This window comes from Limulus polyphemus, unplaced genomic scaffold, assembly GCF_000517525.1.
Source record: "Limulus polyphemus unplaced genomic scaffold, Limulus_polyphemus-2.1.2 Scaffold408, whole genome shotgun sequence".
In the NCBI taxonomy this organism is placed as follows: Eukaryota; Metazoa; Arthropoda; class Merostomata; order Xiphosura; family Limulidae; genus Limulus; species Limulus polyphemus.
Window position 1 is genome coordinate 423455 of NW_013666018.1, and position 19239 is coordinate 442693.

The 19239-nt window shown below is 29.7% G+C and overlaps 1 protein-coding gene across 1 annotated transcript in view; it reads left to right on the top strand.

The window, feature by feature from the left end:
- Positions 1-19239, top strand: part of LOC106458040 (serine/threonine-protein phosphatase 6 regulatory subunit 3-like) — an 81577-nt gene that overhangs the window by 42433 nt on the left and 19905 nt on the right. The window contains 10 exon segments of the mRNA XM_022384178.1: positions 1100-1231; positions 3898-3962; positions 6448-6566; positions 6959-7044; positions 9492-9584; positions 12545-12642; positions 14851-14889; positions 15348-15405; positions 16131-16264; positions 17530-17648. Coding sequence (XP_022239886.1) covers positions 1100-1231; positions 3898-3962; positions 6448-6566; positions 6959-7044; positions 9492-9584; positions 12545-12642; positions 14851-14889; positions 15348-15405; positions 16131-16264; positions 17530-17648 — 943 coding nt within the window.

Below are 19239 nucleotides of genomic sequence, written 5' to 3' on the forward strand. Positions count from 1 at the left end.
TATAGATTTCTGCTTATGCCCTTGTATCATGCTCTCTGTCAGAAAGCCTAAGTGTTGGACAATAGAATGGTACCAAGTTTTTCAAGTATAGTTATTACATTTGTTCTTGCACACATTATAGCTTTCTTTATGTTATGTACAAGTATTACAGATTCCTTCCACAAGGACTATCCTACATTAAGTAGGTGTAGTTCCATATTTTGTAAGGTAAATGTTTGATTTTGAGTGTTTTTTTTAAACTGGAGATTGAAACATGCGTTAACGTTTCTTTCTACAGATTGAATGGGTTGATAAAAGAAAAATTTAATTTTTGCTATGCAAGTATTTCTTTCATTTTTGTACGTAGCATTCATTGCACAAAGGAATATTATTAACTGTTGAAGAAGCACATGTATGATACAAGGGTGATAAGTGCCTGCTATTCTAAGGCAAAGAATAAAATATTTGATTACAGCTGTTAATATTTATCGTAGAATTAAATTTCTTTTAAGATCTCAGTCCAATATCCTTTTTAAGCAAGTGAATAAATAAAGGACAACTTTGTTCAAAGCATGATTAATAGAAAATATTATATGGCTACTTAAATACCTCTTAAATTTGAAAAGAACAGAAAACTTAATATAGTATAGGGGCTATAAAGCTATAGTTATAAAGCCATTAACCAACTATACCTTGTTGCTCTCTGTATGAAAGCTAATAAGAGAAGGACCATGAGGTCCATATGCTGGGGGTAATTGTATGTCCAAATAATAGGCTTATTTTTCAAAGATAATGAATGCGTGGTTACAACACCATGTGCTATGTAAATGTCTGGAGTGAAAGTCTAACTTCACCTTAGCTCCTCCAAGCCTGTAACTAGTCTATAACTTGGTAAAGATAATTACCATTTATTTATGATGTGTGTGTGTGTGTGTGTCTTTTTAATTGTAGAAAGTGTGATGGTGGATATACAAGTAATTCTGAATTATCTTGAACTATAGTCCAATATTTTTGAAGTAAGAAAAGTATGCCTAAAAAGGGCCCTAGTTTATATGAGTATATATATATAAAGTAAATGATGATAAACCAAAAAACCAATGATTTTTTTCCCCCATTTCAGGATCTCTTTTTCAAATATAGTTGGAATAATTTCTTGCACACAGAAGTAGAACAGTCGATACGGACAATACTTAATAGCCAACCTTCTACTGATGACCAAAAGATTAAACTCAATAACCCACTACTTGATCAGGTAGAGATGTGTAAGAATGTATTATTAAAAAATTAGTAGGAATTTTATGTGTATATAGTTTAAAGTTAAAGCCATAATCCCTGTTAATGTTGCTTTATTTACTGATAATTCATTTTATTATTTTATATATGTATAAAACTAAATGAATATATATATGATCAACTTTCAAATGCACTTCTAGGTAAATTTTTCTTTTTATTACACTTTTTTTAATAGTATTTAAGTTTTATGAAATTTTATGAATTGTAGCTTGCACATTTCTCTTGATAGTATTTGTGCTTAAGCTTTTAAATAACACTATACTGAAATTCATTTATATTTATGTTTCAGTTTTTAGATAAAATTTGAATACTAAAAAAATTACTGTGCATGTTGTCCCTCTTCGGTAACATGAAACTGTATTCTCTTGTGAGTTAATTGGTCTTAAAATTTCCTTCTTTTTTTTTCCTGCTCAACCAGTTGGAACCTTGTAGGATCTTACAAAATAATTTAATAATTTACCATAAAATTAGAAATAATACTATTTTGCTTATAAATACATTTTAAAAACTCAAATTACATAAACAGCCAACAAAATCTTGAGAAGAAAGCTAAAAGACTGGAATGACTCAAAAAATAAAGCATGTGTCACCTTTAAAATTTTTAAAGAAAATGTCTAAATCAACTCAGAAAATCCTGGACTAAAAATCTGAGAAAAAAAAACTAATGTCCAAGTTTAAAAAAAATAAGCTCTCAGTGACTTGTATTTATAAGGAAATTTGATGTTTAATTTCTCATCCCAAAGAGATTTTGTAGTTGCTAAGTGTATTTACTGTTAAAAACCCATCTAAAATATTGACCAGTATGGAAATATTTTGGTAGTTTCGGTTTTATCCAAAACCTTCGTGTTTTTTCAGATTCTATGTTAACAGTGTTGAATATTTAGCTAGTTTTTAATTTTAGTAAGTAATATTTAATTTGTCAAGACAATGTAGCCACAAGTTATTGGTTTTATTATTTAACATTTATTGCACTACCCAAGTATTAAACAATTTTTTGATTATTGAGTAATCTTGGTAGGTGTTATGATACGAATTAAACATGATTGTTTAAAACAACCCACCAATTTCAAGATGCTGTAAAATCTGAAAATGTAATAGGGAAAAAATTATGTATAAAGTTGGAAAAAAAAAATATGTGGAGAAAGATAATCCCAAAATGCAAAAAACAAATGATTTCACACGGCCTTACACATATTTTCCAGTGCTTTTTGTTGTATATGTGTATAGATTATGAACAAGAACCATGCACCCGAGGCAAATTATTAGATACTCTAGCAGAATCAGTTTTTTTATGAAACATCCAGATGGTCTGGTCTAATTTCAAGCCTTAATAATATTGTTCATATATTTACAGTCATTCATAATACTAATAAAATGACTGCACAAAAATGGAAGAAAATAACTAATAATTTTCATAATTTTTAAGAGGAATTGAGAAATATATATAGAATTTAGGGATCAAAGTGAAATGTATGATTTATATACTAAGGTAAGCTTAGTCCAAAGTAATTTAAAGTTAAAATGCTTGAATGTTAGCTGTACTCTTCCCTCCCACAGATTACCAACCACTTTGTATTAAGAAAAGGTATAATTATACTTAAAATATATTTTCTTTCTTTTTTCTTGTTTTAAATTTCTGTATCTATGCACTGGAGACTTTTGTCTTCATTTTGGTATAAGACTTAACCAACTTTAAATATCATTTATTTATTTCTCAAGTTTTTCATCATTTAATTTACTTCATCTTATTTTGAAAAACTTGTTTTTGTATTGTTCCCTTGGTATCCGTTATTTGGTTTAATGATAATTCATTTATGTCACTGCATGGTTTTTTTTTGGGGGGGTTAGACAGTAAGTTGGAGCTTTAATGATGTTTTAGGAATGAACAATATGATGTTTCAAATATGCTACAATGTATAATCTTTTATGTCACTGCATGTTTTTTGGTTTTTTGGGGGGGGGATGTTAGGCAGTAAGTTGGAACATTAATGACGTTTTAAGAATGAACAATATGATGTTTCAAATATGCTACAATGTATAATCTTTTATGTCACTGCATGTTTTTTGTCTTTTTTGGGGGGAGGTTAGGCAGTAAGTTGGAGCATTAATGACGTTTTAAGAATGAACAATATGATATCTATAAAACAGTATTTAAATGTAATACAGATATATATATATATACTTCTCTTTTATGTACTTTATTTGAAAACTTTATTTTTCAGTGTGATTGTTATTAAGAATTAGAAACTGAATAATAAAATGCTGAATGTTTTATAAATCCTGTCATGTTAAGTATGATTCTGCATTTTCACATTTTCTAAGTGTATTTTGTAATGGTACTTACATTCTTTTACGAGCACAATTAATGTGTGGATGATAATAACCATTAATTTTGAATGAAAGGATATTTCAAGTTAACTTTCTGAGTGAACTGTCCAAAGTACAATTTTTGTGTTTAATGTAGTGTTATGAAAGCTCAGAACTATTGATAAAACATACAGTAAGGTTCAGTACTTGGGTAAACACATCCACTGGGAATGTCCATATTATACATATATTAATAAATAACAAAATGATGTATTTGAAAACTTAACTGTAATTTTTGTATTGATTTTATATTTTCAGTTATTCACACAGTGTAATTTAGTACAAAGGATTCTTGATGCTTGGAAAAACAATGAAGAGGAGCAGTAAGTATATAATTTAGCAATCATTGTTTGTATTGTGGAGTGCTGTATTGCTTAACCCTTTCTTGACCAGTATTATGTAAAGTCACTCCAAGTGCAAATTTACATACCTACATTAAAAAGTTTATTTAAAACAGAAATGTAATTCTTACCTATTTCAACAATTTTATGCCACAAAATAGTATGTTTCGGCACAAGCTCAGTCCCTGGGACCGACCTCGTAACCATTTTGTGCTTGTTATGGTTTTCAAACTGTGACTTTTAACACAGTAAGCGTATTTTCACAAAATTTTGAAGATTATTAGTAAACACTACAAGGCTTTCTTACACAAAATACCCTTTTCTTTTAAATTAAATTTTAATATTTTCTAAGTAATGATTTGCTTGTGCATTTTTTCTTTTCAAATATTGACTGTCCAACTCGGAAATTAATTTTGATTTTCAGATTAAAAATACTTTTATGCATCAGAAAATTGTCAAATTTCATGTGCAAAATTTTTATAACCCCAGAATAAAACTATTTTGTCAACTATTTTCACTATTACATCTCTGTATTTCATAACCACCATGAAAAATTAGGAAATAGATATAAATTATGCTTTTTTTTCATTCTAGAATGACTACAAATTGTAACACAAAACCACAAATGTGTATTCTAAATAGCTTAAATCTCATAAAATTTTATACATCTATATATATTTATTATTTTTATTATATTGACCTTTCAGTCGTGCTTGGCTAACAATGCAGAAATTACAATGATGCGGCACACGTGCACCCATGTTACCGTATCCAATAACATAAAACTGACCTTTGGTCTTTACAAAGTAACTTGTCTTGGCTGTGTTTTAGTAGACTAGTACTTTGTAAAATACAATCACATTTCAATTATTATACATTATATATGATAATAGATTACTATTTACAAATAAGTTCTTAAGTTGTTTGTCTTAAAACATAAAAGTAAATAAAGAAATATAGAAAAGAATGATCTCTGCTACTTACGATTGTAAATTGTTTGTCTTGGCCTTGATCTAGTGGACCAGTTATTTGTAAAATACGGTCACTTTTCAGTTATAAAACATTACGTATGTATATATATTATTACTATTTACAAATAAGTTCTTATGTTGTTTTTCTTAAAACATAGAAAGTAATTAAAGAAATATAGAAAAGAATGACATACACACCACTTGACTCTATCATGTGTTTATAACCAATCAAAAGCTGGAAATTCCCAATATTAAATTCTTTTGTCTTGAATCTTAGAATGAAGGGGTACGTGGAAATGTTTTTTGAAAAACAATATATTTTTAGACTGAAACACAGTTTACTAAGCCTGTAAAGTAAATTACATTGGAATTCTTAGATACTGATAGAGTAATTTATAATTTTTATTTCAAAATGCATATATAAAACCTAAAGTTATTTTGTTTTACATTATCCACGTGTGAAATTCAACAAGGCTTAGCATGCAAGGTACGGCAAGCAAATACGTACTTCTTTCCAACCATAAGTAGCAGAGAAAGAAATATTTCCAAAATTGGAAGAGGTGATCAGGTCCGCTGTATATGATTCTATAAATATAGACTTTGTATTTGGACATCACAAACATCTAATTTGAACCAAAGCTGCTTTCAGCATACCACATGACACTTTTAATTTAAGAAATTAAGTAATGTGTAGTACTAAAATTTGGACTATGATCTACAATTTGATACCAAACCTATTGATATACATTCATAAAATAGTAGTTCAATAAAATTTTGAATGTAAGTCTACAGATGTGATGACATGCCCTTTGACCCCTGACCATAAGAAAACCTGTAGTGATAGGGTAAAATTAAAATCTATCTTCACATGTTTTCAAGGCAGTTGGTGATAAGTACATGATTTTATGGCTTTGTTTCTTATTGACTTTCTTGGAAACCATTATCACAGAATGTGTTTGCTAATTAAAACACCAGCCCAGATGTTTTTAGGCAGATTCGTATTCATAATACCAATTATCATGTATGTTCTATCTATATTGAACTTTGAGTGCATTGAAAAGTTCATTTACTAAAAGTATATTGTTTCAATCACTCAAAGTGACACTTTATTAAGCCTAGTACATATTTGATATATTAGTTGACCAACCTGTTTCAATACTCTTAATAACTAACTATAAAGTACTGATTCTTTCATGGCATGCTATAATGAGGCAAACTGGAGGGGAATTAGAAAAAAGAAAAAATACTAGTACATGCAGTTGTTTTGTTGCATATGAAAATTTAGAAAAAATTCAATTTCATTTATTACATTTAAAATGATAAAGGCATTTTGGTGATTGTTAAGTACACATTAAATTAGTTTTGTAGTATTAATTTATTAATAAATTACAAAAAATTTTCAGATTTTTTTTTAAATTTTATTTACAAGATTTGTTGATAAATTTAATAATTCAGCCTACATATTTCAAATGCTTGTCATATTTCAGTTTTTGTAGATCTCTTCCAGGGAAGCACAGAAAAGGCTATATGGGGCACGTTACAAAGATTGCAAATGACATAACTGACAATATTGAGAGTGGGCCAAATAGTGAATTAATTAAAACTAAATTAAAAGGTAAATACATTATAACTTATTCTTCAAGTTTTTTTTTAATACACTTTGTCTTTATTTTAATATGTTTGTTCATCAAAAAATGCTGGAAAGTTATCAAAAACCTTTGGTATATTTTGACATTCAACTGACAGCCAATATTTAGGTATGATGGAGAAAAAAATGTTTAAGAGAGCTACGCTCACTGAAGACTCACTTATGCTAGATAGTAACTGACCTAAAATGCTGTCAGTGTTAAATATGATATTGACTTTTTTTTGTAAAATGTGCTAATTTTTCCATGTTATTTGTATATTTATCTGTAACTTATTATTCTTCATGCTGAATTAATTTCATTTATTAATTTTTATTTTATATCTTTTTTTTTCAATGATTATTATTATTGTAATTTTCAGATTTACCAGAAAACTATAACAGTCAGTGGGAAACTTTTGTATCAGAAACTTTGGCTGAAATAAACAAAAAACAACAAACTCCACTGGTAAGTCCAATATCATTTGAATGTGAATTTTTATTTTGTAGCTGCATGTGGGCATTTTGTAAATTTTGATTTTTAGTTCAGAGTTTTAGGAGTGTAAGCACAAATCAAGTATAAAACTTGAGTGGCAATGGAAAAATGTGATTTTTTTTTCTACAATAATATTAATGTAATTTCTAATACATATAAATATAAAAAAAAATTCCTATAATTTTTTAAAAACATAATCGTTGAAATAAATAGTGGAAAGTAAAATTCATCTCATAAATTCCCAAGAGTTAACTTCCTTGAAACAAATATAATTTTCTTCAAAAATAGATTGCAAGCCAGAAGTATCCATTTTATGATTTTTAAAACATAGCAATTTGATGTATATACAAGGACCCGTGCTTAGTGTGTCAAACTGTGCAACGTGCTGTGCTCTTTGGGGTTATATATAAGAGTGAGGGTCAAATCGCATTATTTAATCTTCCAAGAGTAGCTGGAGAGTTGGTGGTAGTCGGTGTTGACTAGCTGCCTCCTCTTAAGTCTTTCACTTCAAAATTAGGAATAGCTAGTGCAAATAGACCCCATGTAGCTTTGCACAAAATTCAACAAGCAAACATACAAAAGGGGGAGGGGATTGAGCCATTATATTCTTGTAAATCTGTTTTGCAGGTTGGATACAAAGTTTTTAAAGTGTAGATTGTTTTAACCTTATAACAACGACTTGCTGCATTTTACTTGTTACATAATGCAGCACGTTATGTAACTTTTGTTATATTTCTTTCAAAAAATAAAATTGTTGAAAACTTGACAAGAACTTTTATAAAAGTATGTAGTTTGAAAGAAATAAAATATTGTATTTGGTTTTTTTTTCTACTGTTTCTAATAAAAATTCATTATTCAGACTTTGAATAGTTCACCTGAAAAGTGATTTTCATTTTGAGTATACAGATACTATTTATTATCTTACAGTTTCACATTTTACTTGCATAATCTCTAGAACCTTCTAAATGGTTATCAAAAGTTTTTTAATGTAAATTTGTATATTTTAATTTCCATTTTCTCTAACATATCACTAACTAGCTACTATCATCAACGTACAGTGCAATGAAATGCTTAAACTTAAGAAATAGAAATATGTACATACATTTTCACTTATAGTTTATTTTTAATGTCCTACTTTCTTTTCGTGTTCTTTATCATTGATTATTTACGTCGACACACATCAATGGGTGCGCGTGGCCAATATAATGTTAACATTGGCAGAGAGGGCCTTAGCCTTTGTTTACTTTCGTACAAACTTTATGAAAGCTGGTCGAGAAAAGTGTAGAATAAATTTAAAAAATGATTAATCCTTTCAAATATGAGTTTTAAAATAATACATAAAATATAAAAGTAAAATTGATATTCAATTTAATTGTCTATCTAGCTAATATGTGTAAGGCGAGAAAAATAGCCAAGTGCTAGGGATCTTGCTCTCAACAATGGACTAAGATATATATACATCTGTAAACAGATATATATACATCTGTGATTACTGTTAGTTTAGAGACATATCATTGGGAAATTTGCTATTTCTATTAGTAATAAACATGCCATTCAATTTAAAACTGTTGCTTAGCAATACAACTTCTACTATTCAAGTAGGTTTGGCTTATCTTAAATAGAGAAAATTTTACAACCATTTTCTTGGGGGTCTTGGAATGTACTCAAATTACTGGTAAACAACCTTTTATACTGTATTTTGTATACAGTTTCTTGTATACCAGGTCTTAAACTTTAGAATCATAACTGCAAGTATGTAATGAGGTATGAAAACTCAAGTTTTAAATAATATTTTAGAAGTTTCTTTGGAAATAAAGGAATAAAAACGTAGATAATATTAAAACTGAATTATAACGTACTTAATGATGATAATTTCATTAAAATACATTGATAGTAAAGTGGTGTAATTAAATTTTGAATGTAACTTAGTAACCTCCGCAGAAAGAGTTTTAAATATGGCATCATAGTTAGAGGGTTAACTATTTACCTCCTGTCAAAGCATCTGATTGCATATGAGGGTATTTAGCTTGTTCACAAGGTTAAAAAGTGTGCTGTAGAACACAACTGGTAAGAATATGTGCTAAGAAAGAAGTGAATTTGCTCTGGAAGTTGGTCTTATTCATATGGAAAGATATTAAGTTTAGTATTTTACATGCTGACACATTTCTTTGGAAACTTGGAATTAATAAATCCATCAAAATTACGTGTTAGAAAGGTTTTAAAAAAGTTTTTCACTAGTATGACCATCAGTCTTGCATCTATTTTTTGATTTTTATTATTGTATTAAAAGTGAATAGTTAGTTCGTTTCAAACAAAGGAGACTCGTAATAGAAAGAAAAAATTGTAAATATAAACTTTTGTTTTTGTTTTATTTTAGAAAAATGTTATGTAAATATATGTTTTTGATATATCGTTTTCAGGTAGGTGGAGTGCCACTTCCTTCAAGTTCTGAGGATGAAGAGTGTCCAGATTTTAGAGATATTCCATTTAGTCAACATTTGACAATGCAACCAGTAGGTTACATTATATTGTGTGTATATTATTTTTTTTATTTTTTGCTAATTCAACATTGAATATTGAGGAACTGACAAAAACTTTTGTAAGTGCTTAAAAAGCCCCTTTTACAGTGAACTTAAATTATTTTTAAGTTTTTCTTTGTTGTAAGAAAAAATAGCAAAATAATTTAAGTGCTTTTCTTTTTTATGTTGCGTTATATAACTTACATTTTTGTATCTTCTTGTTTATCATGCGTACATCTATTTTAAACAAAGATATAAACATTTAATTCTGACTATGTTGAAATTCATATCGTGGCTATGTCATGTTACCTTAATATTTCATATAAGCTGTATTGAACTTCCATTGGTCTAATGAATTCTAGTATCTACTGTAGCAGAGTTTTAAGATTCCTGTCTCTAAAAAACAAGTAAACAACTTTATTAACTTGAGGACAAAGGTCTATATGTAAGAATTTTGACTGCAAGTGATGGCTAGTGGAACTTCTATAGGTTATATTTACAGAAATTAACTCTTTGCATCCTTTTTGTTTTTTCCAGTCTTTATCAAATTTCATGTAGCCCGCTTGTGTGTGTAATGTTACTCAGTGTAAGGTCAATTTTTTCCCGCTGTGCATCCATATTTTAATGTAATTGCCATTATTAAACAGTTTCAGTAGTTTATGAGATGTAATAATTATTAAAAGACGTTTGAAGATGGCACTGGATATTTTCTTATAAAAACTTGTTTATACTAAATATCAAGATTCATCTGTAGCCATACTACAAACCATGTAAATCCTCTAATTTGTGATGTAAGTGTATAACATGTAAAAGGGTAATTACTGAACTACTCTACACAGATTTTCTGTACAACCTGCAGTGAAATTGGAACTTACTCAGCAAAGGTAATATAATTGAGACACTTTTATTTGTGAAATCGATAATGTTTTGTCACTTATTTTATTGAGTGTTTGATAAGGTTCACGCTAAAGTAATGTTGGTGAAACATTATTCACTTATGCTGAAGGAATATAAATGTGTCACGGTGTGTAAAGTGTAGACGTAAAGATAGAAGGCACGTTTTATACGTATGGGTGAACTAAGGAGGTAACTTGAAAGAGAAAAGAAAACCTTTGCCTAAAAGGGTGTCATTCATGCTAAATGCCACCAATAATATTATTATCCTATATGCTGTGTTTCAGATGACTTTTCTAAATCACTTTGAAATTGATAGAAGGGGCTCAAGCTATCCTTATCCACCCCTGGTGCATCCAACCTGTCTTCTTCCACCCCTGGTATATGGTTGAGCAACTCAGCATGTAAGAGCCGTAAGATTGAAAACAAGGTCAACAATAATCTTGAACCATAATGTGACTATTTTACCATGTGAAACACAAACCCCAACTATTTGTTATATCTGGTATTGTTATCCCTGCTGAAGTCTGTTGCTACAAATGTTATCTGGACCAAAAACAGCTTGTAATCGGCTGTTTTCAAGAGATTTATGCAAAGATGAAAGATTATACCAGTTGCAACAGAATTGATGTGATTAATTATTTGAAGAACACAAGCACATGCAGCAACTAAAACATCATGTTCAATAGACTGATAAATACAGCAAGTTAACTGATGGTGAATGCTTTAAGCTGACTAAATTGGCTAAATGACAGGTTGGCTTGTTTTTAGGATTCCATATAAGGTCTGTGGAAATCTGTTTGTAGGTTCTCTTTTTAATCTTTTTACTTAGTTGTCTAGTATAATTTTGTCTGTAATATTGTATTTGAAAATACTTTTGCTCTAAAGAAAGCAATATGCATGGCTTTTCATGGTGACCAGCTTTGTTCCTCAGTCTTGGATTTTTACACGTCAGTTGTCAAGGTTGATATCTAACCATGCTCGTCTCCCTGCATCAGACCTTTTGGCAGAAGCAAATAACAATGCTGCCAATCTAGTTGTAGGTGGCACTTGTGTGTGTATATATAAGTCCCAAATATGCATTCTAGAAACGACAAATCATGCTTGAACTGATGAAACTACCCAATAATTCAACAGGTTATAAAAGAAGTTAAATATGGAAGAAGTATTAAACAAGTGATAAATCTATGGCTTTTATGTAATTCTGTGAAGAATGTATGAGCAACTGACAATGGGTATGTAACAGCCGAAGCAAAAGTATCACACATACATGGATACATTTTTATGGAAAGTATTAAATGTGATTTTTTTTGGTCACTTTTCTGGTTTTCAACATTTGTAATGCAAGATGAACACAGTATATGTAAATAAATTTCAAGAATGGTCAAAATTCTCATCTTATAGACCCTTGTCCTTTCTGAACATTCTGTATATAACTCATTTTAAATGTATATTCAGAAAGTTTTATTTTTTGTTAGAAAAATAAAACCTAACTAAAAATTAATGTGTAATTTTGCTTCATAGTATTTACAAAAATTTCTAAAAAATGTTTTATGTTATTTGTTTATGAACCAGGCTTTATCTCTTGGAGAATGTAACCCTCTGTATAAAAAAAAAACGTTTAGTTACGGCCGTATCAAATAGAAAGTTAAATAACATGATTTAAGCAAAGATTTGTGATATTAAAGTAAAAATGGAATAGTTGACTGTGAAATATAAATGTTCAAAATAAAATTATAATTTTTATGTGAACAAAATTTAATAAGAAAGTTATTGGAAATATTTGTTGCCGGAGATATTGTTTCTCTGGTATGAAATTTGGCAGCTGAGCTCTTTTAATTAGTACTGAAGTACACAGGGATTACATATGTGATTGATTAAAGCTTAGGTGTTTAATAAATTAATATAAGAATGGGTATTTTATTTTTCTTGTTTCGTTCTACAGAGAGTAGTTATCTGTTAACTCTTGTTTGTTTTTTACCTTTTCATTTGGTGGTAAGTGGTAGTTTCTTTTAGCATGCATTGTGTTCTATTATCAGCATTTTTGGCATGGTTTTCAGGCCTTTTCTGATTATCAGATGCATCAAATAACAAGTACTTTTATTGACCAGTTTGGCTTCAATGATGACGAATTTGTTGACACGGACGAGAATCTTGCGTAAGTATCAAACTTTTTTTTTCATTATTATTAATATTTTGAGTTAAGATACTTAAACTATGTAATCCACTAAGCATAAATTAGAAAATTTTAATATCACTTGTGTATAATGAGCCGAGAAGTTTCTGTGATAATAGATTCTAATAATGAGAAAAAAGATTACAAATTTGTTAGGTTTTGTGGTTAGCTTTTTTTTTGTTCGTTTTTGAATTTTAAGTTTTAATATGTACGTATTACATAATGTACATGTAGTCAAATGATAATCAAGAAATTAACTTGATTTTAGAATAGAACCTCACATAATTGTTAATTCAGCTTAATTGATTATTATACTTTGTTTTTGTTACTTTATGTGTGTTGTATCTGATTTACAGCATTTAACATTTTATGCTCAGAAATATTTCGTTTGTGCATGATAGATGCATTGTTTCATCTATACAAAATAATTTAGCTCGAGGAAGTTGTTTAAAATGTTTGGCACTGGTAAATGTTGGAAGTATATATTTTAAATCAGTATGGTGTGTATGTATATATCAGTATAATTGCTGCAAGACACAATTTACAGACTGTTTTGGACATTGCTTACTTTCAGTCATCACCAGTGTAGCTACGAACTGAGTATTTGAGGTGTTTTGTAGCTGTGGTTCATTTTATCTCTAACCTCAAATGTTGATTTGTCACAAAAACTTGTCATACTTCTAAGTTTATGAGTAGTTTACTTATAATATGCTAGTTAGATTTTACTCTAATTCAGCACTTGTTTGGGTGCTTTAATGTTAGATATATCTTTCCTGCTTTTGGTGAGGTTCTTTTACACCAGTTATCCTAACAGTAGTTTTATTTAACCCTATGGGAATGGATTCGGTCAAGTTGACCATTCTTGTAACCACGAAGTTATACATACAATAACTCTGAACGAACAAAGTGTATTTACATAATTTGACAGGCTTTTAGTAAACATTACAAGTATGTTGTACACAGAAAAAAAGTTTGAATAAAATATTTCTACTAAAGATTTGTCTGTGAATTTATGAAGCTCAGTCTGAGCGATGGGTGATTTTAGTCAGAAGTTCCATAACTATATAGCCCAGTAGTTTTAATTGTGTGTGTGTGGATAATAAGAAGTTTCAAGTTCTGTAGTTTTGTTAATGTAGGGGTAGCATTGTGGCTCTACACCATACACGAGTAAACGATCCATGAAGTAAGAGGGTTGGTATGCTGTTCTTTGAATGAAAAAATGTTTTATTTGATATGGTGATTAGAGGACAATTTACCAGTTGAATCTGGGTGTACAATATATGTGTGTAACAATTTATGTACAGAAATCTGTGTAGTTCTCCTAAGAGGGTTAAGTTGTTTATTCAGAAATATCACTTGTGTATTTATGTCTTCCTTATTTAGCTAAACAGAACTTTAAGGTGAGTTATGTTTTTATATACAGGGTGTTCGCAAAGTCCTGTTCCAGTCTTAAAAAGTTATTAGAACAAAACCGAAAGAGCTAGAATTATGCAGTTCTTAGCACCTTGTTGCTTAAATAATGAACTTTTGTATATTGATTTACAGATTGTAATCGGTGTCCAGTTGCTAATGATTGAAGTTTGAACGAAGATACGCAGAAGAAAGCTCAATGTGTGCACTTTATATGCGTAAAGATGCAATCTCTTGTGTCAAACTTTGTGTACTGTTGATCTTGAAGCACGACAAATAGACTTTCTATGGCTGCATTGTAATATCTCCTGGACATTAGCAACATTTTTTCCAGAAACTTCGAGGCAGGTCAATTACACTTCTTATTTCCCAAAACTTGTGAAACCATCTCCTAATGCTGGTTTTTGGAGGGAGGATCCTTGCCATATAGACAGCAGTATTCTGTTGAACAGTTGTCACTGATCTTGCCTCTGCAAACCAGATAAGCTTTCTCCTGCATAGTTGCCATCTTCGTTCAAACTTCAGTCATTAGCATCTGAACACTCTGATTACAATCTGTTAATCAAGAAAGAACTTCATTAGTTAAGCAACAAGGTGAGTAATTCCAGCTCTTTTGGTTTTGGTGTAATAAACTCTTAAAACCGGAACAGGAATTTGCGGACAACCTGTATATGGTATTTACATTAGTTTGGATAGTTGAAATTTATCAAGTGTAATTTTTCTATGTCGTCTGTAACTAAAATATTTTGATTGAGCAGATTTTTATGATAACTCTTTTAGAGATCAACTAAATCGCATTGCACAGGAAGAAAACATTGCGTAAGTTTGAAGCTGCTTTTCTTAAGAATTAATACATTCCTCTTATTAAGTTGTTTAATAGTCGAATGAGATACGTAAAAAAACATTTATGCAGAAGCATATTATGGATTACTTATTTAATTAGTTGATGATATTAACATATTTTCAATGTACATATATATTTACATAAATAGAATAAAATGTTTCTCTCTCTTTTTTTATTTAAACTTATCATGCTGAAGTTATTGGAAAATAATCTTGTGCTTAGTCATTTCTTTAGGAAATCAAAGGTGGCCAAAATATTTATCATCATTAGTAACATACACCTGAGAAGTGATAATTTATAGTCTATATGTTCGAAGGTGAAATAAAACTAATATTAGCACAGAATATAGTTATAAGTAGCAGTAGAATATTTTTACTGCATAATATTACTTCTGTAAGTTGCATTTCATATTTTACCAAACTTATCTTTTCAGTGGTCAGCTAGATCGCTTGGTACAGGTCAACTTCCAACTTGCTGCAGAGGAAAATATGGTATGTCTGTCTTGGTATATACATATATATTTACTTACATTAATAGCACTAAGGGGCCCGGCATGGCTCGGTGGATAAGTCACTCGACTCGCAATTCTTCTTAGTTCCTGTCGTTCCTAGTGGAACATAGGGCTACAACAACACTTCACCGACAGAACTGTTGTTGCAGTTTCTGTAGCAGATTGTTATCGGGGTGGAGTTGCTAGCCCCACGCCCAAGTGGACATGTTTGGTGCGACAAGAACGCAAACCCGCGACCCTCAGAGAATAGCACTAAATATTTTGTATTTAATTCCATTCTATTGTTAAGACTTGATGTGGGAATGTACATGGGTTATTGGTAATTAAATGTACAGCAGTTTTCAATGTATGGATTACAATTATTAATTGATTGTTTTTCTTTTCGATATGATCGTAATATTCATGTTTTACCACCCAATGTAATCGTTATGTTCATGTTTTACCATCTGGTATAATTGTTATATTCATGTTTTACTACCTGGTATAATCGTTATATTCATGTTTTACCACCCGGTATAATCATTATACTCATGTTTTACCATCCAGTATGATCATTATATTCATGTTTTACCACCCAGTATAAACATTATATTCATGTTTTACCACCCAGTACAATCGTTATATTCATGTTTTACCACCCAGTATAAACGTTATATTCATGTTTTACCACCCAGTACAATCATTATATTCATGTTTTACCACCAGAGGAGTGCAGAGCTTTTTGAGCAGGCTTGCAGAGAACGAGCACAATCGTTAGGTGATACAGACAGTGATGAAGACATTTGGGAAGATAAAGAACATGAAGTGACTTTTGCATCTGGAACTATATCCCAAGCAAGGTATTGTGGTTAGTTTTCTTCTGTAAGATAATTTTCATATTTGTTAGAGAACTACCTTAAAATGCATAGCATGAATTGCAGAAAGAGCAAGCAACTAAAAATATTCTGTAGTGTGCAAGTATATTTTGTACTGTTGTTAAAGAATTCACAACACTGAAGGATAAATATCTTATTTAATTTTTCCCCAAATTTGAATTATAACACCAGTCAACATTGTGAATAACCAAGAAAAATAGAAAAGCATAACCAAATAATGAGAGTTTCTGGACATATTTTTGAGTTTATTTGTGCTTAGGAATATTTCTAAGTATTACTATACATTTGTGTAATAGCAGTAAAAATGTGATAATATTAAATTGCTTCAAATTAATGAATTGTATTTCAGACAAATAAATGTTTTAAGCAGACATAGCTTATTTTTCTTCAACTTTCATGACAGTGTCAGTTCTAAAAAGATGAAGATTTGTATTTATTATTAGAGCATTGTACAGGATGTACATAAATTCTGGAATCAATGTAGACATATTTTATTTGAGGGCATAGTTACAATATATGTTCAAAATGGCCACTGCCAAGTTGAAAACATGTTTGTAAATGATATAGCATGATTGAGATATTGGATTTCTTTCCAGATGTTTGTTATTGAACTCCACAGCTATTTTTCTCTGTGTTCATCCTTGACGTCCACACAACAGGATAATTTCAACACGCTCTTGTAAGCTTAATGGCACGATTATTACGTATGGGCAACACAAACCTGTAACAAAAAAACAAAACATAAAATTAATAAAACAGTGTTTCAAATAAAATAAATTTACATTGATTCCAGACTTTATGGACACTATATATTTTTCTTTCTTAGCTACTACTGGAAATGGATAATATACAACTGTAATGCTACAAGACATCTATTTTTCTACCTTTATGTTTCATGTTTTGTACAAATCTTTGTACATTATTGAAAGTGAATAATTAATATGACATCTTACAAATTTACATCCTTGTTTCTTTAAACATGGGGTTCTGATTTCATTTCTTGTTAATGACGAATAACAATAAATCATCACTTATGAAACTGGAGATTCACTTCAGTATTTGTTGATTGATTAAAACTGTAATGTATCTTCAGCTGTATTTCAACTGTGCAGTTCTCTTTTGGGGATTTTTTTCTTCTGTTTCATTTATGTATGCTTAAGCCTATACAGAATTGTTTATATCAGTGACATCACATGATTTGTCATAAAGTTTAGTATTCTGCCATGCAGGAGGCAGTCCAGTGATGATAACAGTAGCGATTCCGAAGAAGAAGCACACCAAAAGCCAAGTAGCACACCGCTCAGTGGTACAGCTGATGTGGTTAAAATGGAAGTGGATCAAAGTGACTGTATGTATCAATCTTGATTTGTTTCGTGTATGAAAAATTAATTCTACCATATTTTGTTAGGGTAATTATTTTTGTTGATATCTTCCTTCTCTCCCCTTTGTTTAATGGTTGATGTTGTTTGATCTTTCAGGTCTTGTTCAGATAACAATTTGTTGTGGGCTGTAACATTTTACTCTGCCTTCTCAAATTTTCCTCTTTGCAGTAGCATTGACTGGTATATGTGTGTCTTATGTGGTCCTTCCTTTACACACATACATACATCTTGTCATAGAAATAAATTCTGTAGCTTTCAAACAGATATAATTTAACGTAAAAACATTTTCAGGAACAAAAAGTGTCTTAAAGAAATTTAAAAAAAATTTCTATGTTTGTGGATTTTTTCTTAATGTTCTAAAGTTCCTCATTAGATTCCTTCGTTTATGGCTGGTGGAGCTCTTGTTTGTCGTTATCTCAGAAAACTATAAGTTACTGTTCAAGCCACCTTATTTACTCTACATTGACTAAATCTAGATATATATATATCTTTTGGTGTGGTTATAAAATTTCCAAAAATATAATAAATGCATTGTTTGTGTGTGTGTGAATTACACTAATAAATATTACAAGATGTTAATTGTAAAATATTTTTGAGTTAAGAATTGTTAAAACTAGAATTATTTTACCTACAAAAAACAGTTCATTTTAAAATAATCAGATATTGGTTTTATATTATTTACTTTTAACTTTTTTTGTTTATAAAAGATTTTTAAATAATTACAATATAGATGATATACTGATTTCTTCACAAAGCTCTGTAAATACAGTTCATATGTTGTAAATCAAATACTTGCGCTATTTAAATATATGTATATACTGTATATAAAGAATTTTTCTTCTTCGGTGCAATTATCATTTTATTTATGTGGTTTCATCATCACACATTTGTGGTTGTAAACACTAGTTTAATTTTGAATGTGCAATTATTAAACATGCAACAGTAGGAGATAGATACAAATATTAAGAGCTATAGCTCATTGAAGACGTTCTTTTTTTGGTAGATAGTTTTTCACCCACTTGTCTTGTCTTTTCTTACAAGTGTTTTTTATTTGGTTAAGTAAAAATATTTTGTTTAACTTAGAAGAAATGTATGTTTCTGATAGTAGTAATGATTATTTTAGGTTCATCTTAAAGCAGGATAAGCTTGATATACAACAGAGGTTCCTAGAATGTTTAGTTTCAGTGATCTATATAAACTTGATATACAACAGAGGTTCCTAGAATGTTTAGTTTCAGTGATCTATATAAACTTGATATACAACAGAGGTTCCTAGAATGTTTAGCTTCAGTGATCTATATAAACTTGATGTACAACAGAGGTTCCTAGAATGTTTAGCTTCAGTGATCTATATAAACTTGATATACAACAGAGGTTCATAGAATGTTTAGTTTCAGTGATCTATATAAACTTGATATACAACAGAGGTTCATAGAATGTTTAGTTTCAGTGATCTATATAAATTTGATATACAACAGAGGTTCCTAGAATGTTTAGTTTCAGTGATCTATATAAATTTGATATACAACAGAGGTTCATAGAATGTTTAGTTTCAGT